Source organism: Corticium candelabrum, chromosome 5 (genome assembly GCF_963422355.1).
Source record: "Corticium candelabrum chromosome 5, ooCorCand1.1, whole genome shotgun sequence".
Taxonomy (NCBI): Eukaryota; Metazoa; Porifera; class Homoscleromorpha; order Homosclerophorida; family Plakinidae; genus Corticium; species Corticium candelabrum.
In genome coordinates, this window is record NC_085089.1 from 7,340,406 (window position 1) to 7,364,051 (window position 23,646).

Consider the following 23,646-nt stretch of genomic DNA (forward strand, 5'->3'; position numbering starts at 1 on the left):
TCCTGCAGATGATGTCCTACTTGCTGATAGGTCACGTGATTGGACTTTACGATCGACACTGGAAAAGCTTAGGAGTTGGTGGAATAACCTCGAACTGCTCAAGTTCAGTTCTAGGCCTCTAAAGCTTAGCGCTGCTTGTCGCAGCTGTATTCGAAGCAGATTTCTAGAGGACATTGTGCTTTTGCTGCATACACTGTGCTGGACCGGACGAGATGATCTTCTCAGACTGCTGCTCGATACAGTTCCTCGACTGAATGTAAACGCAAAATTGCCGAGAAGTTTGTCTGTGGAGAGGAGCCCGACACGTACAAACACGAAATCGATCATCCTCATTATGGGTCGCTTTGAAGCGTCTGACAAACGTGGCATAACACCCTTGCACGTGGCGACGGCGACACGAAATAAACAATGCGTCTACGTCCTACTTAGACACGGCGCTAAGATCAACGCGCTGGGAAGTTTTGATGAGTCACCACTTCATGTTGCTTGTGCTGTGGGTGATGAGCAACTCACAGAGATGATGCTACGTCTCGGTGCAGAAGTGAATATGAAGACTTACACTGAAGACACGCCTCTGCACGTAGCACTATTGAACGGTCAAGGAAATTGTGTTGACATACTACTGAAATATGGTGCTGATCCCAACACACCTTCTAATTGCAAAGTGATTCCTTTGTCACCAGGAAAAATTATGCGGTTGTACTACAAGCCGAGAAGGGGGTTTGGTGATCGACCTCTTCATTATGCCGTTTCCTTGCCAAGTGTTGGTGTTGTTCGAAGCTTGATCGCCGCTCATGCTGATGTTAATTTAGAAGGATTTGGTGGTCGGGGTGTATTTTCTACTGCAGTTGCTTCTGGTAGTATTGAATTGGTAGAGGGTCTCGTCGCAGCAGGCTGTGAAGTCAATGTGCCTGACAAATCAGGAGTTGTTCCACTGAATATAGCTATAGGGTTGCGTGATGTCCATATGGTGAAGTGGCTGCTAGAACATGAATTTGACCCAAACACACAGATCTCAGATAAAACATCCATTGCCATGGCAATAGACGATATGACTTGTCCGGTAGAAATCATCAAACTACTTCTTGATTATGGTGCCAAAGTAAATTTGCAAGGTGGCAGGTGGCTCTATGGAAGCCAACTGTCTCTTCTGCACATCGCAAGTTATCGTCTGCGTGCTGATGTTGTTTCTCTTCTTATTTCTCGTGGAGCACTCGTGAATGTACAGTCTACAGAAAACAAGACTCCACTTATGATTACCCCTATTGACTTTCATGGTGGCTCTAGAATGTTATCATCAGTGATTATAATTCGTCTTTTGAGTCATGTACCAGGGATTGACCTAGAGACAAGAAATAATGCTGGCAGTACAATATTACACATTTGTGCTCAAGCTGAAAAGCCAATTGATTTTGTTAGAATCTTGCTAGAAGCAGGAGCCGATCCTACAGCCTTGAATAATGATGGAAATTCTCCAGCTGACATCGCCAGCGTCAAGGAGGTGACTGAGATGATTCAATCATATGTTGGTATGTTAGAATTATTATGCAAACTTGGAGTTTGAAATGCCTTGTTGCATAGGTAAAGTGAGGTCTTTGCAGATTCAGTGCAAAGTCGCTCTCCTTCGATCATTTGGCCCCGGTCGTTTACACTTTGCTCCACTTCCTACAGGATTAAAGGAGTTTTTGCTGGATGGATTCTCTGATTGGCTTTCTGATTGACGTCACTTCAAGCATACATAAATACTTTGTCATTAATTAAGACATTGTCTTCATTGGATATTTGAAAGATAACAGACTAACATACATGGGTAATAAAGACAGTATATGTAGGGTGTTTGTCATCAATCAATTGCAAGTAATCAAATTGGTTAACGATTACTGAACTTTGAACCTTCACACTTTGAACACCTTGTGACAGTAAGCAAGCTGAAGTAGTCGATCACAACAAGATGAATAGTGATTGAGCTCTACATTACTTTATACCTTTTTATTCCAAATCCTACTCATGGTCTAAGGATACTGTCCCTTAGATCACACCTGGTTGTGTTTACACAACAAATGCCAGCCTTAGGGTTACAGCATAAAAAAGTAGATACAGATGTCAGATTAAGTGTTCTGTGACATCAGCAGATGCACATACGTACAGGTACAAACAGAAGGCTAAACATCCAACTGTCAACAGTCACCCAATTTTTTGTGTTGTAGTGACGTGATCAGCAGATATTTATGAAATGTTGACATTACAATCATCTGCAGCAGACATATGAGGTTTGGTCTAGATCTGATATTGAGGAGGTAACAACATTGGTCTTACAGTTTCATACAAATAGGACATAATCTCTTCAAAAGTCTTGGCATTGGCATCGGGCACCATTTGTTTCAAACGTGAGAACCTTTGTCTCACCTTGTGAAACGATCCAGCTTCTGGCCAACCAGCAACAAAATCATTCCATGGCACATCAGCAAAACACATAGCCCCACATTCATTAATTTTATTGATAAGTTTGACATCATCAAATTTACTCCATTTTTCCACTCGACCATCTCTGAACTTGCACTTGAGATTCAACAACCATTTGCTACGACACTGAACAACAGTTCGTTCTGATACTCTCTGGGCAACAACCGTCCAAGGAATGTCGGTATCTGGTAGCTGGTCTAACTGCAATCCCTTCTGTTCTGCTACCCACTTTATCGCCTCTAGAAGACTCTTCTCCTCTTGCTCAGTCCATGGACCTTTAGTATCACTCACAGACCTCTTGTGATCAATCAGTGACTGACCGCTTCGATCCATCAACTTACCAATCATCTCCCACTGTGAACCATGACACAACAAAAGACTGTCTAGTTGCTCACTCTCTTCTCTTGTGAACTTGCCTTTGTAGTTTGTGTCGTCAAGTATCCTTCTCAGGTATCGATATACCGAATACACAGTTCGAGGAACATGACGACACGAAAACCGAAAGAATGCAGATCTCTTTGCACGGCCATATGTACTATTTGACCAGCCACCAACAGCAATTTCAGCAGGGTCTTTGATTGAGTGACGTGTGCAGAATCGTTTCACATTGGCTGAAATCTGATCAATCTCTTGCTTGGAAAATACTCCTTTCTTTGCACCACTTTCATATGCTTCTTTTCGACTGTTTGAGTCTAGTGTTGCATGCCAATTATGTAGAGATTCATATTCATCTGGAGAGTCATCATCATCATCTAATAAGTCAAGTACGTCATCCAATTCCCTTCCAACAGTCTTACCACGTCTATTGTGAGTCAATGTTAAAAAACTATTGTCATGATGATCCCCACTTCTACAAGAATCCTTTCTTGTTTCTTCATCATCAGATGATGAGCAAGCTGTACTTGATACGTAGTCTGTAGAGACAATACGCTTTTTGAACGTTTGCTTCTGTACACTCTGAGTCTTCCCTTTCTTCTTTTTCTTTGTCTCCTTCTGTGACTTTGGGTACGGTTTACTTGCCACTTTACCTGTTTGAGCTACATTATTTCCAAATCCATCCCAAGCACTGAGATTGTCACATACTAAAGTGTCACTCATGATGGCAGTAGTAAAACACTTTGTTATCTTTCGTTTCTTCTGTTTTCGTGCTGGATGCCTTCCATCGTCATCAATATTGGCACTATTGAATTCTTGGTCACACATCTTGTCATTGCTTGAAGAATCTATTGGTAGCATACTCAACTTGTGTTTCTTTTTTCTCTTTTTCTTCTTCATTCGAGAAGTTTCTTGATCAGTAGAATAGATGGATGCACAACTCACATCCTCTGTTTCTGCAAGTCTGTTCTGCCTTTTCTTCTTTTTCTTCTTTTTCTTCTTTTCTGTCCGTTCCATGGCACCAGTTGTTGACTGAAATTCATTCATATCATTTGTTGAACAATCAAGGGGAGTGTCGCCGTCTTCATTAGGTGTAACATCAACACTTGTGTAGCCTTCACTAGCATGTCGTTTTTGCTGTTGCTTCTTTTGCTTCTTTTTCTTTGTTTTCTTCACCACTACTTGATCCAGTGGATTTTTGAAAACCCTCGTTTCATTGTCAGAACAACTGCTAATTTTTTTTCCATTTTCATTGTGCGATAGACCAACTTGATCTGATAGAGTCAACTTCTCAGGTAGGACATCCCTGCTAATGTCTGTAACTGTCCCTTTCTCGAGCTCTTCACGCAACCGCTTCCTTCTTTTCCGTTTCTTCTGACTACTATCGTTGCCATCCAACTGTTCTTCTAGTTTTCTTCGTTTCTGTTTTGTTTCTCCTTCATACAAGAACGGTTTCTTTCTCTTTCTTGGCTCTCCCAAGCTGCTAAGTGAAGCATGGTGCACTCCTTCTGCTTTCAATTTCTTGTTACTACCAGTACATGTACTTCTACTCTTTCTCTCCATCGTGTTAGCCTCGAGTTTCCAAACAGATTGATTCTGCGCGGCGAGCCCGCAGCACATCTTTGTTCTGCCGTTTTATGGGGATTTTGTGACTACTCAACTTACTGTAAGTCCGGTTATTATAAAAATTTGTTTTTTGAGAGTACCTAGGCTGTTTATAGATTTAGTTTGACGGCTACACCTACATGTCAGCATTGTGTATAGCATGTTTATAGGATCTACTATAAATTAGTATAGTAGGCTAGGTTGTGATTAGAGTTACATCTTGTATTGAAACAGATTGACTACTTTATTAACTAAATATGCAAAACATAAAACTGATGACATGTGACTAGAGTGCATGTCTAGTGCTGTTTGCAAGATTGCTGTCAATGGACTATTCGTTCGTTTTCTGGAAGTTCTGGATGCCAGATGTCAAAGATGAGTACAACTCTTGGTTCTGTTCCTTCGTTAACTACCTCGTGCTCCCAAGAGTCATCAAAAATAATCGCCTTTCCTTCTACCCAAGTGTGCCATTCATCATGAACTCGTATCTTTGCCCCTCCCTTGTGTATGAGTGTAAGATGGATCCGTAGTCTCTCATTGGTAGGTCCTGTGTGAGGTTGAATATGAGTATTTGCTTGAATAGCAGAGAATTTGATGCTAGTAAATTCCTGACCACAGTTATTGATGATCCTCATTGTTTTAGGGAAAGATTCGCTTGCTTTTGTAAACCCATGACCCGATGACTTGAGTCTAAGCTCGGTCCAGTTTCCACCAACATGAAGATTTTCTGCTTCCTCAGTAAACAGCTCAGGATTGTTCTTGAGAGTAGTGAGAAATTCTTCTTTTATTTTCTTGTATCCTTTCTCTAACTTTCTGAGGAATGGAAAATGTTTAGGTTCAAGCCATGGCTTGGCGGGTAAATATCGAACATATTTTGAAACCGGTCGCTGCATGGGATGGCCCCACAGTCCTGTTTTAACGGCATTCTCAAACAGTGTGTTTGCCAGATCTTTATGATCTGTTGCCATAAGAGCCAGACCAAATTGATCAACAACAAACAGATTAGTCGGTAGAAGCAGAATAGATTTGCTATAAAGTGCCAGTTTCTCCTCATTAGTCATTTTTAGTTTGGGTCGACGGTCGTTGAACTGTTGGAGAGCCTTAGCATCTCTGTTGGACGCCTTGAGCAAATAGCCATACATTTCTTCTATGATTTCTGTACTGTTTCGTACTGAAACTTGCAGCACCTCTTCCCCACCAGTACCAACAGTGTCGTGATAAATTGTTTTGGTTCCCAGCTTTGGTCTGTGATTGAATGGCTTGCAACTGAGAAAGAAAGACACCGTGAACGACATCAAGTTTTTCACTTGGCTCCAAGTTGATGTGAATTGTTTGAGTGTGAGCTCATACAGTTGAGAGAAGCACGAGTCGTAGGCTATTGCTTGCACCTTTTTGCAGTATTTGCGCAGCACTTTGCAGGGATCGCTGTCCTGATGAAAGACAAGATCCTCTTCGTCGGTCACCTTTACCGTATGAACTACAGTCTTGCTCTGTTTGCATTCAGTCAGACTAGAGAATAGAATACCAAGCAGTAAGACTCTCCACATTGCTGCTCTTTAAATTCTAACGAAATTCAGCACACATGCTTTGTTTGAATGACTGCCTTTGTCCAGGAAAGCACCGATCGCTGCAGTAGTGTACAACAATGGCGCACGTGAGGGGGGCGTATGGGCGTGGTGTGCTCTTGTTGAACGTGTTTGCATTGTATTTAGAAATTTATCTTTTATTGCAGTTTGTATTAACTAGGTCAATTGCTTGCGATCAATAGCCTATTTAGAGCTAACGGTCGCATGGCAGTCGAAACTGCACGGCTGCAAGGGACTAAACCGTTAATAAAGTGAAAACGCTAGACACAATAATCTAGACCGCCTACCTTATTACTCATGCATTTATGGCTCTAGCACTAAAAACTCATATTCTCACTGGTACATCCACATACTAGATAGTGAGAACAGTTGCATACATGTTGCAACTATAGTACAGCTCCAGCACTGGGTCTCTAGCCTGCGTATCGCTGCGAACTCTCAGCATCGAAGCAACACAACAAATATCCGGGCTCTAATCTATCTGTCCTCGTGTTGTGTTGCCACTAGAATGAAGCGCTGCGAGATCACGAATCCCTATCCTGCATCTATTACCGTGACCGAAGTGCCCTTGCCAGCGTGTCCGGAAAAGGGTGCCGTAGTTCGCATTCTCTACTCTGGTGTATGCCATTCTGATCTTCATATTTGGGATGGATTCCTAACTGTTGGCCAGAGCAAGGTGCTAAACCTTGTCGAGCGCCCTGGATTTTCTTACCCAAAGATTCCTGGTCATGAGATTGTGGGCGTGGTCGAGTTTCTGGGATCACGAGCAGTAGGGTGCGGCGTGTCAGTTGGTGACCGGGTTGTGGTCTACACTTGGGGTGGATGTGGTGATTGTCGTCGATGTCTGAATGGGTTAGGTAATCTGTGTGAAGAATCAAAGAAGGAGATAGGGTTTGATATTCCTGGTGGATACGCACAGTTCGTTGCAGTCGACCTCGTGAGCTACCTTATTCCACTGCCAGAGCACATCGATGGTGCAACGGGTTGTATGCTCGGTTGTGCTGGTCTCACTTCGTATTCTGCTGTGAAGAAGGCGATGCCGGTTGTTACAGTGACTGCTGACCTTGGAGAAACACCAAAGTTAATGGTGATTGGTGCTGGTGGGGTAGCATTATGGGGTCTTCAACTTGCACGAACTTGTTTTCCAAAGTCGACAATCATCATATGTGCAGAAGTGGACGACGAAAAGTTTTCAGCTGCTAAGAAAGCTGGAGCAGACAAAACAGTTTTATTTCAATTGGATAAAGACATTGCAATGAATGCTGAAGCCGTTACTGTTACCAGTAATGGCAAAGTCGATGCAGTATTGGACTTTGTCAATTCATCGTTTACTGCGGCCGTTGCTGTAGAGTGCATTCGAAAGGGTGGTATGTGTGTTATGATTGGTCTCTTTGGAGGATCTTTGGAGTTATGTCTACCTTTCATGCCTCTATGTTCTCGCACAGTTACCGCGGTTTACACGGGATCTCTGCCAGACTTGCGAGAACTTGTACAGTTGGTGTCAAACAAAGGGATACATGCTCCAACTCATGAATTTCATCGTTTGGATGAGTTACAAGATGTATTCGAAAAAATGAAGAAAGGACAACTTAACGGACGTGCTATTTTAAAGCCTAATTGACATGAACTTAATTGGATAACCATAGTGGTGCTGCACTTCAAGTTTCAAGCACTGGAAAACTTTGTCATTGTTTTCTGTTTTATTTTTTAAATTTATTAACAAACAGTTTGTAGGCAGAGGTACTGTACAGACAGCCATTAATGCAGCGGCTAGGTGTAGGTCATGATGGTATTGTACTGTAGTTTGGTTTGTTAGAGATAACATGCAGGCTGATTGGCTAGAAAGGATGTAGATATACATACAGTACAATACTGCATGCAAAATGGCGCGCGCGCGCGCGCGCGGAGATACAAGAAAATGGTATTGAACAAGGTAAGGACAGGCATGACACAGACAGCTGCAGAGAGAAGGAAATTGTTAGTTATTATATAGTACACACACACACACACACACACACACACACACACACACACACACACACACACACAATTATTGATCTATATTTTCAATTGAAATTCTAGACAAAACTATTGATAAAGCCTACACACATCCTACAGTTGCATAATTAGTTTGTAATCCATTCTATGTCTAATGCGCATGAGCATAGCACAAGCTGACGTCATATGCAAACGAGGCGAGGCGAATAAATGGCAGACAGCGAGTCTAAAGCTGCCGAACTGATGGCGCAGGCAGAACGCCAAGTAAAATCAGCGAGTGGCTTTATCGGCAGAATATTCGGGTAAGCGACGTCTGACATAGACGACCACACAACAAACTGTCGAACACAAATTTGCTCCAGAGGCAGTGCAAAACTCGAAGAAGCCGCCGACTTATACGCCAGAGCGGCGAACTCATTCAAGATGGCGAAGAAATGGAGTGGTACGTGTTATTTCGTTCCTACTCGTTTTTATCTCTTGTCGTTCTCTTCATGTGTCTGTCTGTCGCACGTAAATTCGTTTCCAGCGGCCGGAAACGCGTTTGAGCAGGCGGCCAGCATCGCGGAGCGTCTTCAGACGAAGCACGAATGCGCTCAGAAGTTTGTTGATGCCGCCTCGTGTTACAAGAAGTCGAGCTTTCAAGGTGACAGACTGACAAGTGCAATTGGGTACCGGTTGTCGTGGTAATTGGATTTTGTGATGCGTTTCTTGCTTTCAGATGCGATTCGGTGTTTTAACAGAGCTATAGAGATTTTTACGGACATGGTAGACTGTTGGTCTTGCTGTTGTGCTTGCTGGTTTTCATTTTTGTGTTTTTTTATTTTTTATTTTTTTATTAATTAATTAAGGGTCGGTTTACGATTGCTGCCAAACATCATGTTACTATAGCTGAGATTTATGAGACTGACGTCGTCGATGTTGAGCAGGTTGAGTGCTTTACTCTCTTGCTTTCTGTTTTGTTATGCCAGTGGTGTGTGTCGTTGGTTTGTGTCAGTGTATTGCTCACTACGAACAGGCAGCAGATTTCTTCAAGGGAGAAAACTCTAACAGGTTAAGTTGATTGAATCAGTTGGTGTACTTGCCATCACTAGATTTTGGGGTGCATTCGATTGGTTGTTCTATGTTGGCACTGGTTGATTAATTAAATTAAACTGGTTTCTAAGTACAATGGAGCGGTTTTGCAGGAAAATACGGAGGATGGTATGGTGGACTGCCAAACTGTTTTGTTGATATCAAAAATGAACTTTCAATTTCAACTGTCTTTGTCACCCTGTGCCTGAGCTGCTGTCACTACTTGACCATTTGATTGAAAAGTAATGGGCCTAGAAGGACAAATTACGGAGCTAGTCAATGGAAATCAACCACCAGGCGGCTAGCAGAGTACAGTGCCCACAGTCTACCTGTCCAGCAGACGACACCTAGCAAAGGGTGGCAGCTCAGAACAACCTGTTTAGGGCTTTTCACACACCCGTCATGTTTATGCGCATGCGCATTTAAAGCGGCAATCACGTGACAGATTGGTAACTGGGGCTAGGAGGAGGAGCAAAGTCTGTCTTTGAACTGGTTAGCTTGGTGCGAGGATCGAAGCAATAACACTCCTAAACGAATTCACCCTTGATTTGTTTGTTCGTTCATTTGTTTGTTTGTTTTATACTTATTGTATGACAGTGCTGCCAACAAGAATCTCCTTAAAGTTGCTTATTACAAAGCCCAACTGGAAGATTACGAAAAAGCTATTGAAATCTATGAGCAGGTTGATAGTGATGTGTTTTTATGGAAAATTTAAAAAGACTATCGTTTGTCAGGTTGCTGCGAGTTCTATAGAAGTTCCTCTTTTGAAATACAGTGCTAAGGACCACTTTTTTCGTGCAGCGTTATTGCAGATGTGTGTTGATCCATTAGCTGGACAAGTAAGACCAACTATGACACCAGTATAGTTGATCGCCAAATGACGTTGTTTCTGTAGAGAGCAGTCGACAAATATGTTGACATGTTTCCAGCCTTTCAGGACACAAGAGAGTGCAAACTTTTGAAGGTCAGGTTACGTTTCTTAGTGCGTTTGTATCCTTCTTTACACTCTGCTGGTAGAAAATCAATGAATCATTTGAAGAGCAAAACGTGGATGCATTCACCGAGGCTGTAAGAGCCCCCTACCTAATGTTGATATGCATACAGATAGTGCAATTTTGCTTGGTATATAAAGGTGAAAGAGTATGACGCAATTTCACGTCTTGATCAGTGGTACACTGCAATTCTATTGAAAATCAAGAAGTCGATGGGTGGTGAAGACGAGTCTCTTCGATAACTCACCGTAGATTGTCTGTATGTTCTAAGGTTGTGTAGTTGTGTTACAAGGTCAGATGTGCATAATGCAATGTCAGTGGGTGGGTGATGCTGTTCATATGGTCATTTGTAATAATACGACAATTACAGTATACCGTGCATGAAATCCAGTGAGAATTGGTATGTAGTCACGTGACATGCGAAGCTGTAGATATGATTGTAGTTTTACACAAGTGCTCTTCTATTGTCAGTTGTCACAAAATAATATATATGCATGGTATGTTGTACCTCGATTGTTCTACTAAGTCGTATTGCTAGAAGGACAGTGGATACCAGTAACTGGTAAGCTTCCACACTAGACACTAAATCCTAGCTGCACTTCGGTCATTCGATTCTGTTTTCTTGAGCCTTTTTCCAACACGAATCTGACTCAGCAATGCACCTCTTCCTGCCCCAGATGGCAGTGGGTTGGAAGCGGGTCGATGTTTAGCGACTATGGGAGCAGGGGGGCGAGCAGGAAGTGTTGAATAAAACGTAGTAGTTGAATGGCCGCTACTAGGTCTACGTGAGCTGGCGCGCGATGGACCACGTGAAGAAGTCCTTGATGAAGCCTCACTTGCTGTGTCGTCTACTCGGTGAAGTGACTTGCTCTTCCTGTAGAACGACAATGGAAACTGGTGTGCAACAAATAGATTGGTCAAGCGACTTGCCTTGATGATGGTGCTCTGCCTTTTCGAACAGCTTTGAGAAGAGACTTGCCACTTGATGAGATAGTAAACTAACAAGCACAACACGACATAGTAGGTACTAGGAATGCAGTCTGTATGACTAGCACACTTACTGTAGACGGATTATATGATCGTAATTCCTTCAACACGACATTGGCAAAGAATGGGTGACTGCAAATCTACAGAAAAGTTGCTTTCACGAATTACTGCCATCCAACAAACAAATCCTCACTTGATCAATTGAAGGAAATTGGCCACTTTCATTGTCAAATATGAACCGCAACACCTACTCATAAACATGTCACTTAGTTGAACAGATTTAGAATAGTATACTATAGATACTGTATGGTTGATGCTCGAACAAAAATGTGAGTAAAATCATGTCATTCTCTACCAGTGTTCACACACACACACACACACACACACACATGCACGCACGCACGCGCGCGCGCGCGCACACCCACACACACACACACACACACACACACACACACGATGTCTCCACAACGATTTCTTTCAACTTCACCTGTGTCACATCCGGCGACGATTCACAATGTCTATAATCTTTCTCGTGCATTGAGCAAGCGTGATCGGGCAACGCCAAACCAGACGCCATCTCATACACCATATGCCCTGACAAAACAATAAAATCACATTCTAACATTCAAATATGTGAGTATATGCTCACTACTTACCAAATAGCATCGGTTCCCAAACGTCTTTGTCTTTCTTGTTGATGGCTTTCTTCATCTTTGGTATATGACCCAGTAGAGAGAGCTCGTGGCCACTCAGACTGCACACATAGATATAACACTCAAGCTAAACACTCAGACTTCAACTAGAAATAGTCAACATTCAAACAAACCGGCAAACTCTGTTGTACACAATAACATTCCCCGTGTGTAAGTTCGTGCACGGCGGAAAGCCTTTACTCTTTAAAAAGTTCAAAGCCTACACGACAAACACAACAGTGTGTGTGTGTGTGTGTGTGTGTGTGTGTGTGTGTGTGTGTGTGTGTGTGTGTGCGCGTGCGCGTGTGCATGCCTGTGTGTGCATGCGTGCATGTGTGTGTGTGCATGTGCGTGTGTCACAAACCTCAAGAACCTGACGACCATAGCTCGCTACAACAGCACTACTCAATGGTTTGCCTCTCTTGGAGTATTTCTTGGACGAGCGCTCGAGCGGACTCACCTACAGTGATTACAAAATTCATCCAATCAAATCCCATACTCGACCGCCATATGAATCCCCACCCCATGAACGAGATCTCTCAGACTGCCCCTGCTACTGAACGGCTGCACTAGCACCGTGTAACATTGCTCCGAATCGAAGTCGACTCCTCGAATTGGTTGGACATACGGATGCTACAGTTCAAGACACATCAGTCTATATGGCGCTGTATAACAGTGAGTGTGATGTACGGTGCGTACCTTCAAACTGCCAAAAACGTCTTTTAGGGTCTTGGCCGTTTGCTTCGTGAAAGGAAGAATAAACGAAGTGCTGTTAGGGAGCTGTGGGTAGAGACAGACAATATTTGTGTTGAGTTGCGAAATCATGTATTGATGATGATATTGCTGTACTACTTACCATGCAGAGTAAAAGGTCTTCTTGGCTATTGGGTTCATTTACGAGAAACCAGTTCTTGTTTGTTCGTGATCCTAGAATGAAGAATGTGTAGAGATATATATCAGTGCAATCTGTCTGTCTATCAGTGTGTGTGTGTGTGTGTGTGTGTGTGTGTGTGTGTGTGTGTGTGTGTGTGTGTGTGTGTGTGTGTCGATTTGTCTGTCTGTCCATCTGTCTCTGTCTGTCTGTCGTCAAAACTGTCACCTAATCATGGTGATTTAGATAGATTATTTGATTTTAACATTCAAGGTCAAGTCTATTAGTTAATGACTTTGTTGTTTGCAAGGACTGATTTGTATTTTAAAATCCTAGCATATGTACAAGTAGAATCTGTATGAGAATAAATTATCTGTCTGTCCGTCTATCTGTCTGTCTGTCTGTCCTTTATATATTTTCCAACATCAAACTATCATACATTGCTGCTAAATCACAAAATTTACGAGTCCCCAACTAACAAGTAATCTAAAAACAATACAATCTAAAGACAAGAAAAAAGGCAACCACTAAAGAAATCTAACTTAAACTAAAAACTAAAGTCCTATAGTCAATGACTGAAAAACTGGTTGCTGAATGGTTCAGCACTCACATCTTCAGCCTCAAGCATGCAATGACAGTTTTCTTATAATAATCTTCACATTACATTTCTGCAGTTGTATCGAAATATCTTCCTCCAAAAATCCATGAACTCGCCAATGTTAGGTCTGCCAACTTCATCTACTGATTGTTGCCGAAATGTTAAAGAAAATTTCTAGCTTCATCTCCCCATCTACCAAAATGCTCCATAACTATAATAGTGGAATCAAATAGATTTTCTTCCTTGCAGCTTCTATATTTAGCATGTTTTCTCTCTTCTCACTTTTGGGATGCCGCTCCGTCAACACTGCTCAATGTTGGAAAAATATCTGAGCTCCACGGAAGAGCTAGGGCAATATCTAAATCAATATCTGACCCTGTTTCTGAATCAAGGATGACTCTATCCAGGCGATCATCAGAAGTAGTGTAGCAATGCCGTGGCTCACAATGATGGTGAATTCTGAGGCTTCGCAGGCATTCTGACCAAACCGATACAATGCATTCGTGTGACCAAACAAGACCACCGTAGGTCTGAGAGATGGTAGCCGCTGTTGTCTAGAGGAGAGTTGCAGTTACAAGATTCTAACCATTCTGATAGACAGACTCAATCTCACACAGCTCGCCAAGCAAAATTAACAAAGGGTGGGAAACCAAATGAAGTTGGTAATGCATGCAACCATGCGCTTGGCCCTTTCCTTGAAGAGAACGAAATCTTGCTTCATCTCTTGCAGTTGGAGCAGCATCAACCAATTTCTGGAATCTCCCACGCATACAAATAGGGAGACACCTGCCTGTTTCCAAACCTGATCATTCACATATTTCTCACCAAGATGAACAAATGTTTTCTGAGATTGAAAATCTTGGATGGAAGCAGCTTCAGATAGCAAACTAGGCTCCACAGATCTAGCCAAATGATCAAGTCTAGGAATATGACAATGTCTTAAAAGTAGCATTGAACTCTGCTCTTCTAATATCTCAAGTTGGTAGCAAAGGTGGTCCCCAGAATGTGCAGCCTTAGTACATAGCAGACACGAAGCTAGATGTACCAACCGGTATACCAAGAAAAATCAAATCATCATAACTCACTGCAATTCCATCAAAGCCAGTGAGATAAGCAAGATTGGGACTGAAAACTTCACACTTGGTTTGTCTATCGATAGACAAATTAATGGTTGAAAAAGACTTTGAAGCATATTGAAAGCTGCAAGCACTCTGTCCAGACTAACCACCAAGAAAATGTCATCCAAGTATGCAAGCAGTGTGATTTCAGGAATGTTGTTTTGTATTTCAGATAAAATAGGATAAATGTTCATCGCAAAAAGAACTGGTCCTAGCAAATCACAATGGTGAACTCTTTCTTGAGATGGAATGATAACTAATGACGATCTGTCTGCATGTCTGTCTATCTGTCTGTCAAAGAATATTTATTGAAAACATCAACGGCAGCACAGAAAAGCTACATATAACACTAAGAGTTATATGTAGAGTTCAAGATAAACGACCATAGTGGTCATAGAAGAAAAACTCTAACAAACAGCCATCTGGTGTTTGTAGCTACAAATTATTCCGTCAGTCTTTTTAGCTAAAACACTACTATTGCAACGTTGTAATGTTATTGACAGTGTTCGCTGCCAGTACGTTTTAAATTCAATCAAATTCAACTTTCCATCTTCATCACGTGATGTTAGTGAGATCTGGTGAAGAAAGTTCTCTCCGCTATTCCCCCAATGTCCAAAATGTTTGAAAACCAAGGGAATCAAGCAAGGAGAACCTCCACCAGTGTGCCTTTCTTTGCTGTTCTTCTCTATCTTCTTTTCTTCCTTTTTGAAGCTGCTGATCCATCCGTTGTGGCTGCATGTGAAATTACTTCTGAGCTCCACGAGTGTGCCAGAGAGATGTCAAGTTCAACATTTAATTAATTAAGTCAGTTGCATTATGGACAGCTATGTCAGGTCTGGATTGAGAGCTGCTGTAACAGTCTCTTGGCTCAATAGTGTGAGGAAGTGACACACACGTTTCAAACATTCGGACCAAGCAGAGACCATTGAGTTGTGTGACCAAACTGGACCCCTTCCTGTCTTCTGTCTGTCTATCTGTCTGTCCAATACATATATTTCCTATATCAAAACTAGTACACACAATAAGCTATTACACTTCATCTACATAGTTGTCGATCTGTCAAACGATCAATGCAATCTCGTACGATTGCGTCCAAATGACAATCTATCCATTTGCCATTGCTCATACACTTGTCTAAGTTTCCATAAATATTTTGCACGTTCATGACCATACATACCCATTTGCTCGTGTTGACTGATGACGTGGTACAGTTGGGTTGTTCGCAAATAATACTGACATCTCAGCATAGCACTCTCTACACCACATGAAACATATCTCACAACCATGCACATTTTTTGTTTTAAATCTGGATCTACCTTGGTGTTTATATTCAATACTATGGTTACTCAACTCAAGGGATTCTGAGAAATCTCCGTCAAACTTTTCGCTAACAGAGCCGGCTAATGGTACATACACGGTTCGTCTTCTGTGCCTAATGAGCATAAGTACCAGTAAAATGGACAGCCCTAAGAGCACTAGCAGCTATGTGACTCGTCCACTATATCATCTTTTCTTGACTTACTTCAAAAAAATCAATAAATAGTTATAGAAATAAAAAATAAATAAATAAAAATAAAAGAAACAAAGAAAGAAAAAATAAAAAAATAAACAAAAAATAAAAAATAAATAAAATAAATAAATGAGAAATAAAATAAATAAATAAGAAATAAAAAATAAAATATTTTATGTAATACAGTATATGTGTGCATGTTTGTGTTTGTTTGTTTGTTAGTGTGCAAGCATACACGTCTGTAAATTCTTCTAAACACCCCAATTGAGAGAGCTGGACAATCTGGACATTATAATTTCCTTCACCATAAATGTGCATGTACCATTGCACTCGTCTGCTTTTTTCAGACTAAACATCTGCCATACCATGCCCATTAAGTACAAGCAGTACAAAGTAGCAATAACAAATCCAACCAGAAACAAAAACAAGTAGTGACCTAATTAATTAAAAAACCAAGAACGCTCCTCAAGTTCAATGGTGATGTCACAATCATGACTCAATAAAATTATTTGCTCACGTGACCAAACTGCACTGCTATACCTAAAAGATGTTTCATGCTTTGGGTAACAACTGGTAGACATGGTGTTTGAAAGAGTGGTTGCCAAGCTGTCATTTGATGCTTAACTGAGTTCATGTGACGACCAATTATTCAAGCAAGGTTGCCATCGTGCCGACTAAGTCACTCAAGTTATAGCAGACCCAATATTTTTGTATAGATGCTGTAGAGTAGAATAGTGAATTACTCAGGTCAGACTAGGACTGCCAAATAGGAAGTCCTGGGGTTTGTTTACTTGCCAGAACAATCAGTATCATTAATTGATATTTATGAAATATATGTAAAGTCATAACACCTTGACAACTAAAATTATGTGACATTGCCAAAATGACAACCAAGTCTGCCATAAAATTTCGAACACTGTAGACAGTGAGTAGATGCTCAATGCACATTTTCAGTCAACGGCTGTAAGAATGTTGCTATTAAAAGTTATTTTTTAGTTCCTCTCAATCATCCCTATCACACATGACACACCACCTGCATATGTCACCTAATGTATTTAACCTAATTAAGTTGTCATGAACTCTCTCGCACAAGAGACTACACCTTTTACATGCGTAACGTTTCTCTAGTGCAATCAACAGAAGAAAAGAAATACTCAACAAGTCACATGACCGAAAGTGCTCTGTACACACTTTTTGTGCTTTCACACATCGACGAGAATTGATAAATCACAGCAACTTACCGCCTCCAGCAGATACACCATACAAGCAATACTATAATCACTCCCAAACCACAAGCAGCAAGGATAGGAACCTGCGAGACAAAACGTGCCAAACGTCTCAACTGACGGAAGCGAGCGGTAGGTATGTAACAGTCTTACCCAGACGTGTGACTCGAGAAACTCTCCGACAGTCATATCGCCACCTCCAAATGAATGACGCACACGCAGGCAGTCAACGAGGATAGTCTACAAATATCATGTGACTTCACAACGTCGCCACCAGCGTGCTGAAGCATACGTGCACGTGACACGTGTGCGTCATGGCCTCGGAAACCCAGAATATAGTAACCGCGCGAGCACACACACACACACACACACACACACACACACACACACACACACACACACACACACACACACACCACCACCACCACCACCACCACACACGCACGCACGCACACATACACACACCTCTAATTAATTAATCAAGAAAGTGAGTATTACAGTCCTATGGTATGATTATGTATTAAATGTCATCACCCTTTTCTACAGAATCTGGTGTCACATATATTTGTCTTTCAATAAGCACCTATTCTATGTTTATTAATTAATAAATTATTCTACAAATAAAATTCAATTCCATAAAACACGCTGCATTAAGCGTTGTTGCAGTCTGTGATTGCACCTTGAGATGACAATCTCTAGCAGCATCAGACAATTACCCAATACAAAACATTAGAAATGACACAGATTGATCTACTACCACAAGTGGTTGCTAGTGGTAACGACGAATGAAAGTAAATGCATCCCTGATTTCTCTAAATCCGAAAACCCATTAACACTTATCGTTTTCCAACTCATATATATTAACCAAACTCTTTTCTATCCTCAACCATACTCTACTTGCAAGACTTGTCAAAGTTAAGCGGTCGAGGAGTCATAAACTGACGTACCACGTCATCGGTGACTGCCTTCCTACGTTCTCGATGTCCATCAACGAGTTTTGTCAAAACATCAATCAGCACCTTCTTGAGTTCACCAGTCAACATTCGACCACTCTCATAATCCTGAAACACACGAGTAAGAATGCCACACGTGAAACTCATATTCTTGTGTAGAAACTTCTGACCTCTTTAATGTGTGCTAGTTTCTCATCGTCGTCCAGAAAGAATGACAAATATTGATACGACACGTCGATCGCTGTGTCTCCACCGTGTTGTCTGTGCTCTTCCACAGTATCTCGACCACCAGAGAATGCATACTTGTTGATCTACACAACAGCATGAATTAATTAATTAAACTTGAAATTTGCGACAGCTTGTTGTCGTTGTCGTTGCACACTTTTTTCTTGATTTGAGCTGGTGAGTCTGTAAGAAAGATTGATGAGGTCGGGTCGCTCGCACTCATTTTGCTTTTGGGGCCTTGTAATGCTGGAAAGAATGTTGAATGTATCAACGCTGGCTTGAGATAGCCTAGACGAGGGGCGACGTCACGTGTCATACGAAAATAAGGATCCTAACGGATGCAGTATTAGTCACGTGACAATCACGTAATCGTATGTGACCGATGCATCGCTCGTGCTCACTCACTCACTTGGTCAATTGCACAAGGAATAAGACAAAATATATCTGTCCGATCACCAAATATCTTTGGGAAGGAATTGCTGAACGCTGGCACTGCCTGCACAGCAGGAAATGCAATCTTTCCTACAACAAACAATATAACACTAAACACATAATTTGAGTCGTTTGCTCACTAGATCTTACCAGTCGAATCACTTTCCGTAAATCCAAAGATTCCCTTCACCTGGTTAAACGTGACGCACTTTCTCACTTTCAATATATTTCGATAGAACATAGGTTCACACCTAAATACCATAACACATATACATGCCAACAACACAATTATTGCGATGAATTATCAGTCTCACGAGACATAATCGAGATCAGTAAAAATAAACGTTTTGTCGACATCGAATCCACAAGCAATGATGTCTTTTGCATTTTCGTATGCTAGACGATACGACTCTTCCAATGTGATGTCTTTCCACAAGAACTTTTCGTCATCAGTCAACTGGATCACAAGTGGAATGTCGAACAATTCTTGCACGTGTCTAGAATTGAATTTAAAAAACACACAGAGCATAGACATTGTCGATACCAGCACTGGAAAAGTCCATTACTTTGTAAAGAGAAATGGAATGAGATGACCGAGATGCATAGCCTCAGATGACGGACCGCGCCCAGTGTATAGATAAAATGGCTTTTTAGATTCATAGTTGTCTAGCACCGCGTTCATATCTCTGCACACAAAATAACGCTTACCGAAAAGTACAAGAACACTACAGCGAAAGCGATCGTGCAACAGAACGCAGTATTTCACTAGACTACTGCAAACTGTCTTGCCTGTGTGAAAAAAATATGCGTCGACGTAAAAAATGATGCACTTGTCGTCCTGTGACGCGTTCCATTCTATCCAACAGCTCCTTGTCGATTGCCTGACTGCCAAATTTCTCTACAATTAGATCACGTGACACATTTAGTACAAACGCGACGGATTCTCGAGTTGTGTTTACTTACCAATCAATTTTGCGTAGTCGATTCCTTTCTCCCCTCCTCTTACGGACCACGGATTGACTTCTTGCTCGTTGGAATCGTCGTCTCTGCCTACAGGACTCGCTCGCTCATCTCGACCTTCAGCGCTTGCCGCCATGTTCGCTCGTCCTCTCAACTTACAGAACAACAAGTTTCTTGCTACTAAACGTGACGTTTTGACGACCGTACCGTACAATTCCCTACTCGAGTAGTCTAGTTGAAACCAATAGATGATCATGTGTCACTCACGTGTTCCAATTACACACCTACTGTACGAAATTTTTTTCGAAATTTTTTAGAGTAGAATTTTTACTAATTAATTTAAAGTGCAAAGTCTTATTTAATTGAGTTTTATCAAACTGCATGATTCAGACACAGATCAAGACTACCTAGAAATCCATCACGATACCGTCTACTCTAATTACTAAACTTAACTAAACACGTAAACTGTGTGTAATTCTAGAGTCAAATTTTAAAGTTTGTTAATGCACGTACACACGTCAATCGAGTTTAGCTATACGGGTGCTTAGAGAACGAATTATCTCACTCTGCAATCAATATCTAGACTGGTAGATGTGATAATTTTGGAGAACTGCATGTCTTCTAACTAGAAGACACACAAGAGAAGAGCACTACACCTTGCCCCGACACTAAAAGACGGAAAAATTATTGCCATTTTTGGTGTAGACGAGCTACCAGGTAATAACTAGATACCATGGCAGTGCTAGACTTTAGACTAGAGAGACGTGCCGTGCGCGGTGCATGCATGCAAGTTTGCAACTGTCTAGTCTTTTGCGAACAGCTGGCTCGTTCGACGACACACGTAAGACTTCACACAGCTGCATTCGAAATAATGTGCTAGAGCAATACACGCGCTAGTCAAAACACAAAAACTCTTGCTATCTAGACTATTAGACGCCACTAACGACCATCAGTCACTGTTCTTGCTTTCTGCAGTGTGCATGCTTGTCACACGAGATGATCTACGCACTCATTTACTGTAGAGCCAGCTGTCGAATGTGCTTGCGAGGAATGATGTAGGAAGAGAGGTTGAAGAGATCAGAGAAAACCCTGTATCTATCACTATATACAAACACAACACTCTACACAACACAACCAGCGTGTACACACACAGTATATACAGTGTCTAGTACATAGTCGTGAAACGCAGCACAAACAGACTAACAATCTATTCGTTTTATATGGAAACAGTCATTGATTTTAGAAACAATGAACGCTAGAAATATCAATGTGTGTGTGTGTGTGTGTGTGTGTGTGTGTGTGTGTGTGTGTGTGTGTGTGTGTGTGTGTGTGTGTTGAAATAAAAATTAAAGACTAAAAAAGATATCTAGACTAACATTGTCACATCAGAATCAAAACGTTACCTCACAGTTTCTTTCAAATAACGATATCCCGATGATCCGGCCGTACCCACTTTGTGTCCGATCATACGCTGCACAAATAGAGAATGGTTGTCTGCAATGAACACATTAGATTAGTTAAACAGCCGATGCATCGCGATACGCTCGACTATATGATATCATCTAATTAAGTTAAAGTCTCTCACGTCTCCAGTGCATCAGCTGAGAATCGATGTCCATCAACAGACAGAGCACTTGGTAGGAAGACTGAAAGCATGGCTCGTCCCTATATAGACAGTATAAAGAAATATGTAGAAAAACTTGACGCTTTTGCTGCACCTAGCATACCAACCTATATTGACTTATCATTAGAGCCCCTCTTGTAGCTTGGTGCGACAATCGTCGATTGCCTAGATAACCAAGTATACATGCAATACCAAGGATACGGATGAGTATCACCATGCGTTGTGCTTTGTTGTTACCCTTCTCTACATGTTGCTCATGTTTTGATTCATCAAGGAGATCGTTAAAGAAAGTCTATAGAATGTCAGTGCATGTTAGAATACAATAGAAGTGTACACACTCGCGCGCGCGCGCGATTAGTTAATGCATGATGAGGATATTTTCCGTACGGAAGAGCTACTATCTATCGAAAACGAAAGTGTTTGCAGTCTCTGTTACCTTTTGCGACACAAGGTCTTCCTCTTTCAACTTCTTGACCTCTTTTCTTTCTTCATTCTTACAATAAAGTATATATTACAATACAGTATATAAATTACAACAAAAGCAATCAACAGCTAAATAATACAGTAATAATAAATAAGAGCAGCACATCCTTACCTCTATTTCTGTCTGTTTTGCGGCCAGAATATCACCAACACTTTCCCGGTAGACCTCCCAGAATCCAACGTGCTGCCCTTCTTCCCAAACCGTCCATCGTGTCAACCATTGCTGCATGTATTATTATTGTTATTATTATTATTTATTATTATTATTATTATTATTTATGTCGTGCTCAAACAGGTCAGTCTGGTTTGTAAAGTCTATTACAAGTACCGGAAGCAAACCCTGCTTCAGAAGTACTTAGACCATCACGGCTGTCTAGAAAGAAGACATGACTTTACGAAGGATCCGAGTAGATCCCAGAAGCACTGTTTTCTGTAAGTGCTGCAGGTTGTGATGACCTGGAATAATGTCCAGCCACCGTGCAATACCTGCGTGCACTGTGCCCAAAGTTCCCAACACCACCGGAACCACCAGTGTTCGACAATGCCACATGCGGCTTATCTCCACTCGCAAGTCGCTGTACTTCGCCAACTTCTCATCATATTTATTATTATTTATTATTATTTATTATTATTTATTATTACTATTATTTATTATTATCATCCGAGGTAGCAGGTCGGCAAAGCACAGGCCCTTTCGTGCAGAAGAAATTGACATCATCAGCAGTGAGGTTCGCCTCACTGCGTAAACTGATTTATGATAGAGTAGCAAGTTTGAGTTTTTTAGAGTTTCTGCGATTGCTGTATTATTGACATGGACAGTATTTAAAATATATCATGTTGTTTAGTACTAAAAAATTATTATTTATTATTATTTATTATTATTTATTATTATTTATTGAATTTTCTTTGACAAATGAAATAGTTCCCACTGGGGGCAACAATGAGGAACAAAACCAAACAAACAAACGAACAGAGACACTAAACATCCCTGCTACCATTTAAATACGCACGTAGCAATTAATTAAAATTAAAATATAAACCAATGTATGCATCGTATGGTGTCAGTCGATCACTATACACACAAAACGCTAGACGTTAATAAAATCGAAAGGTCCGAGCTCTAAACAGTCTACCTAAATTTTATCTCCCAACGGCTGCAATATATATACATGCAATCACTTCTAAGTTTATATATTAATTAACCACTGGTTTTATTAAATCCTACCTCGACAGCGTCGAACAAAGATGAGCTCCTGCAGGCCGTCTCTAGCTTCTGACGCAAGTCTTGTCGCTCTTCAAACGGTGTTCTAATATACACACGGTCACATCTCTTGTCATATACGAATACAAGAGGCATAACGCGAAGTGCGTCTAGGACTAACCTAAAGGTACAGTCGTCGCCATATTTAAGTCTGGCACTCTGTGTCGACAACATCTTAATTCGTTCCGTATAGTTGTATCAAAAAGAGTTTTGTAACATGTTACGTCACCTCCTTGACTCCGAGTTTAACTTCGATAAGTCGAAACTGAAGGCTTTGATATCCAGAGGCGGGAGACAAAAGATGACGGAAATCTAGGAAATCCAGTGGCGTCATAGTTTCAAGAACACGAATTTGTTCGACCAAAATCTGTGAAAACACAGTTTGGTCTAATACTATACGAATCATCGAGTAGAATGTGACCTTCACGATGACGGAGACTCTATTGAGACGTGAGATGATTGTGAACATGTCACCATCTACAGCCTAGGCAAATTCATGATAAAAAGATATCATCGAAACGCATTGCAATCACGTGCACCTCTGCTCCCATGAGCGTCGTGACGGAGTCGATTTCGTGGATGATTTCCTTGAACCACAGTTCATACACTGGCGAGC

General features: G+C 41.3%; 8 protein-coding genes across 13 annotated transcripts in view; 3 read left to right on the plus strand and 5 right to left on the minus strand.

Moving 5' to 3' along the window:
- The first annotated feature begins 56 nt into the window (after nt 1-56).
- LOC134180596 (ankyrin repeat, PH and SEC7 domain containing protein secG-like) lies at nt 57-1,904 on the plus strand. 2 transcript variants are annotated; one of them, XM_062647783.1, is made up of 2 exons: nt 57-1,529; nt 1,582-1,904. In XM_062647783.1, the coding sequence occupies exons 1-2, from the start codon at nt 335-337 to the stop codon at nt 1,719-1,721; spliced, it is 1,335 nt and encodes a 444-aa protein (XP_062503767.1). In that variant the 5' UTR covers nt 57-334; the 3' UTR covers nt 1,722-1,904. The 2 variants fall into 2 exon arrangements, with proteins under 2 accessions (XP_062503767.1, XP_062503768.1); XM_062647784.1 differs by having other exon boundaries at nt 57-1,533; nt 1,582-1,723.
- Nucleotides 1,905-1,947: 43 nt separating this feature from the next.
- On the minus strand, nt 1,948-4,410 carry LOC134180449 (transcription termination factor 1-like). Its single transcript, XM_062647599.1, has one exon. The coding sequence runs from the start codon at nt 4,399-4,401 to the stop codon at nt 2,278-2,280; it is 2,124 nt and encodes a 707-aa protein (XP_062503583.1). The 5' UTR covers nt 4,402-4,410; the 3' UTR covers nt 1,948-2,277.
- Nucleotides 4,411-4,615: 205 nt separating this feature from the next.
- LOC134179556 (aspartyl/asparaginyl beta-hydroxylase-like) lies at nt 4,616-6,096 on the minus strand. Its single transcript, XM_062646484.1, has one exon. The coding sequence runs from the start codon at nt 5,988-5,990 to the stop codon at nt 4,767-4,769; it is 1,224 nt and encodes a 407-aa protein (XP_062502468.1). The 5' UTR covers nt 5,991-6,096; the 3' UTR covers nt 4,616-4,766.
- A 441-nt stretch (nt 6,097-6,537) lies between these two features.
- On the plus strand, nt 6,538-7,994 carry LOC134179667 (alcohol dehydrogenase-like). Its single transcript, XM_062646603.1, has one exon. It carries the CDS (start codon nt 6,538-6,540, stop codon nt 7,648-7,650), a length of 1,113 nt encoding a protein of 370 aa, XP_062502587.1. The 3' UTR covers nt 7,651-7,994.
- A 187-nt stretch (nt 7,995-8,181) lies between these two features.
- LOC134179450 (alpha-soluble NSF attachment protein-like) lies at nt 8,182-10,462 on the plus strand. Its single transcript, XM_062646346.1, has 11 exons — nt 8,182-8,329; nt 8,390-8,469; nt 8,554-8,670; nt 8,746-8,792; nt 8,876-8,953; nt 9,022-9,077; nt 9,696-9,780; nt 9,833-9,937; nt 9,994-10,062; nt 10,116-10,166; nt 10,231-10,462. The coding sequence occupies exons 1-11, from the start codon at nt 8,238-8,240 to the stop codon at nt 10,330-10,332; spliced, it is 882 nt and encodes a 293-aa protein (XP_062502330.1). The 5' UTR covers nt 8,182-8,237; the 3' UTR covers nt 10,333-10,462.
- Nucleotides 10,463-10,501: 39 nt separating this feature from the next.
- On the minus strand, nt 10,502-17,397 carry LOC134179449 (slowpoke-binding protein-like). The gene is made up of 15 exons (XM_062646345.1): nt 17,246-17,397; nt 17,108-17,178; nt 15,673-15,788; nt 15,534-15,611; nt 12,626-12,696; nt 12,469-12,549; nt 12,292-12,402; nt 12,134-12,229; nt 11,904-11,989; nt 11,734-11,831; nt 11,565-11,671; nt 11,271-11,324; nt 11,152-11,217; nt 11,021-11,088; nt 10,502-10,964 (listed from the first exon to the last, which is right to left on the minus strand). The coding sequence occupies exons 1-15, from the start codon at nt 17,279-17,281 to the stop codon at nt 10,673-10,675; spliced, it is 1,431 nt and encodes a 476-aa protein (XP_062502329.1). The 5' UTR covers nt 17,282-17,397; the 3' UTR covers nt 10,502-10,672.
- Nucleotides 17,398-17,856: 459 nt separating this feature from the next.
- Nucleotides 17,857-19,902, minus strand: LOC134179423 (tryptophan--tRNA ligase, cytoplasmic-like). The gene is made up of 9 exons (XM_062646310.1): nt 19,666-19,902; nt 19,492-19,600; nt 19,269-19,388; nt 19,017-19,199; nt 18,853-18,953; nt 18,680-18,792; nt 18,428-18,601; nt 18,216-18,356; nt 17,857-18,153 (listed from the first exon to the last, which is right to left on the minus strand). The coding sequence occupies exons 1-9, from the start codon at nt 19,796-19,798 to the stop codon at nt 17,986-17,988; spliced, it is 1,242 nt and encodes a 413-aa protein (XP_062502294.1). The 5' UTR covers nt 19,799-19,902; the 3' UTR covers nt 17,857-17,985.
- Nucleotides 19,903-20,510: 608 nt separating this feature from the next.
- The window catches only part of LOC134179834 (tryptophan 2,3-dioxygenase-like), a 6,869-nt gene continuing 3,733 nt past the window's right edge, over nt 20,511-23,646 (minus strand). For all 5 annotated transcript variants that reach the window (XM_062646814.1, XM_062646813.1, XM_062646815.1 and 2 more), the window contains 12 exons: nt 23,570-23,637; nt 23,452-23,514; nt 23,260-23,397; nt 23,152-23,189; nt 22,995-23,076; nt 21,882-21,992; nt 21,723-21,779; nt 21,524-21,578; nt 21,394-21,451; nt 21,248-21,327; nt 21,066-21,156; nt 20,511-20,763 (listed from right to left, as the gene is read on the minus strand). In XM_062646814.1, coding sequence (XP_062502798.1) covers nt 20,676-20,763; nt 21,066-21,156; nt 21,248-21,327; nt 21,394-21,451; nt 21,524-21,578; nt 21,723-21,779; nt 21,882-21,992; nt 22,995-23,076; nt 23,152-23,189; nt 23,260-23,397; nt 23,452-23,514; nt 23,570-23,637 — 929 coding nt within the window. In that variant the 3' untranslated portion in view covers nt 20,511-20,675. The remainder of the gene's footprint in view (nt 20,764-21,065; nt 21,157-21,247; nt 21,328-21,393; nt 21,452-21,523; nt 21,579-21,722; nt 21,780-21,881; nt 21,993-22,994; nt 23,077-23,151; nt 23,190-23,259; nt 23,398-23,451; nt 23,515-23,569; nt 23,638-23,646) is intronic.

What these genes read in the sequence shown, in the direction of transcription:
- LOC134180596 (XM_062647783.1), top strand. Translation starts at nt 335, where the DNA reads ATGGGTCGCTTTGAAGCGTCTGACAAACGTGGCATAACACCCTTGCAC. An exon ending in GATGATTCAATCATATGTTG is followed by an intron (nt 1,530 to 1,581) that starts GTATGTTAGAAT and finishes CTTGTTGCATAG; the next exon opens with GTAAAGTGAGGTCTTTGCAG.
- LOC134180449 (XM_062647599.1), bottom strand. Translation starts at nt 4,401, where the DNA reads ATGGAGAGAAAGAGTAGAAGTACATGTACTGGTAGTAACAAGAAATTG.
- LOC134179556 (XM_062646484.1), bottom strand. Translation starts at nt 5,990, where the DNA reads ATGTGGAGAGTCTTACTGCTTGGTATTCTATTCTCTAGTCTGACTGAA.
- LOC134179667 (XM_062646603.1), top strand. Translation starts at nt 6,538, where the DNA reads ATGAAGCGCTGCGAGATCACGAATCCCTATCCTGCATCTATTACCGTG.
- LOC134179450 (XM_062646346.1), top strand. Translation starts at nt 8,238, where the DNA reads ATGGCAGACAGCGAGTCTAAAGCTGCCGAACTGATGGCGCAGGCAGAA. An exon ending in TTGATCCATTAGCTGGACAA is followed by an intron (nt 9,938 to 9,993) that starts GTAAGACCAACT and finishes TTGTTTCTGTAG; the next exon opens with AGAGCAGTCGACAAATATGT. An exon ending in TGGATGCATTCACCGAGGCT is followed by an intron (nt 10,167 to 10,230) that starts GTAAGAGCCCCC and finishes TGGTATATAAAG; the next exon opens with GTGAAAGAGTATGACGCAAT.
- LOC134179449 (XM_062646345.1), bottom strand. Translation starts at nt 17,281, where the DNA reads ATGACTGTCGGAGAGTTTCTCGAGTCACACGTCTGG. An exon ending in ATGGTCGTCAGGTTCTTGAG is followed by an intron (nt 11,990 to 12,133) that starts GTTTGTGACACA and finishes TTTGTCGTGTAG; the next exon opens with GCTTTGAACTTTTTAAAGAG. An exon ending in GATCATATAATCCGTCTACA is followed by an intron (nt 11,089 to 11,151) that starts GTAAGTGTGCTA and finishes TGTGCTTGTTAG; the next exon opens with TTTACTATCTCATCAAGTGG.
- LOC134179423 (XM_062646310.1), bottom strand. Translation starts at nt 19,798, where the DNA reads ATGGCGGCAAGCGCTGAAGGTCGAGATGAGCGAGCGAGTCCTGTAGGC. An exon ending in ACTGATCTCGATTATGTCTC is followed by an intron (nt 18,954 to 19,016) that starts GTGAGACTGATA and finishes TATGGTATTTAG; the next exon opens with GTGTGAACCTATGTTCTATC. An exon ending in TACGGAAAGTGATTCGACTG is followed by an intron (nt 18,793 to 18,852) that starts GTAAGATCTAGT and finishes TGTTTGTTGTAG; the next exon opens with GAAAGATTGCATTTCCTGCT.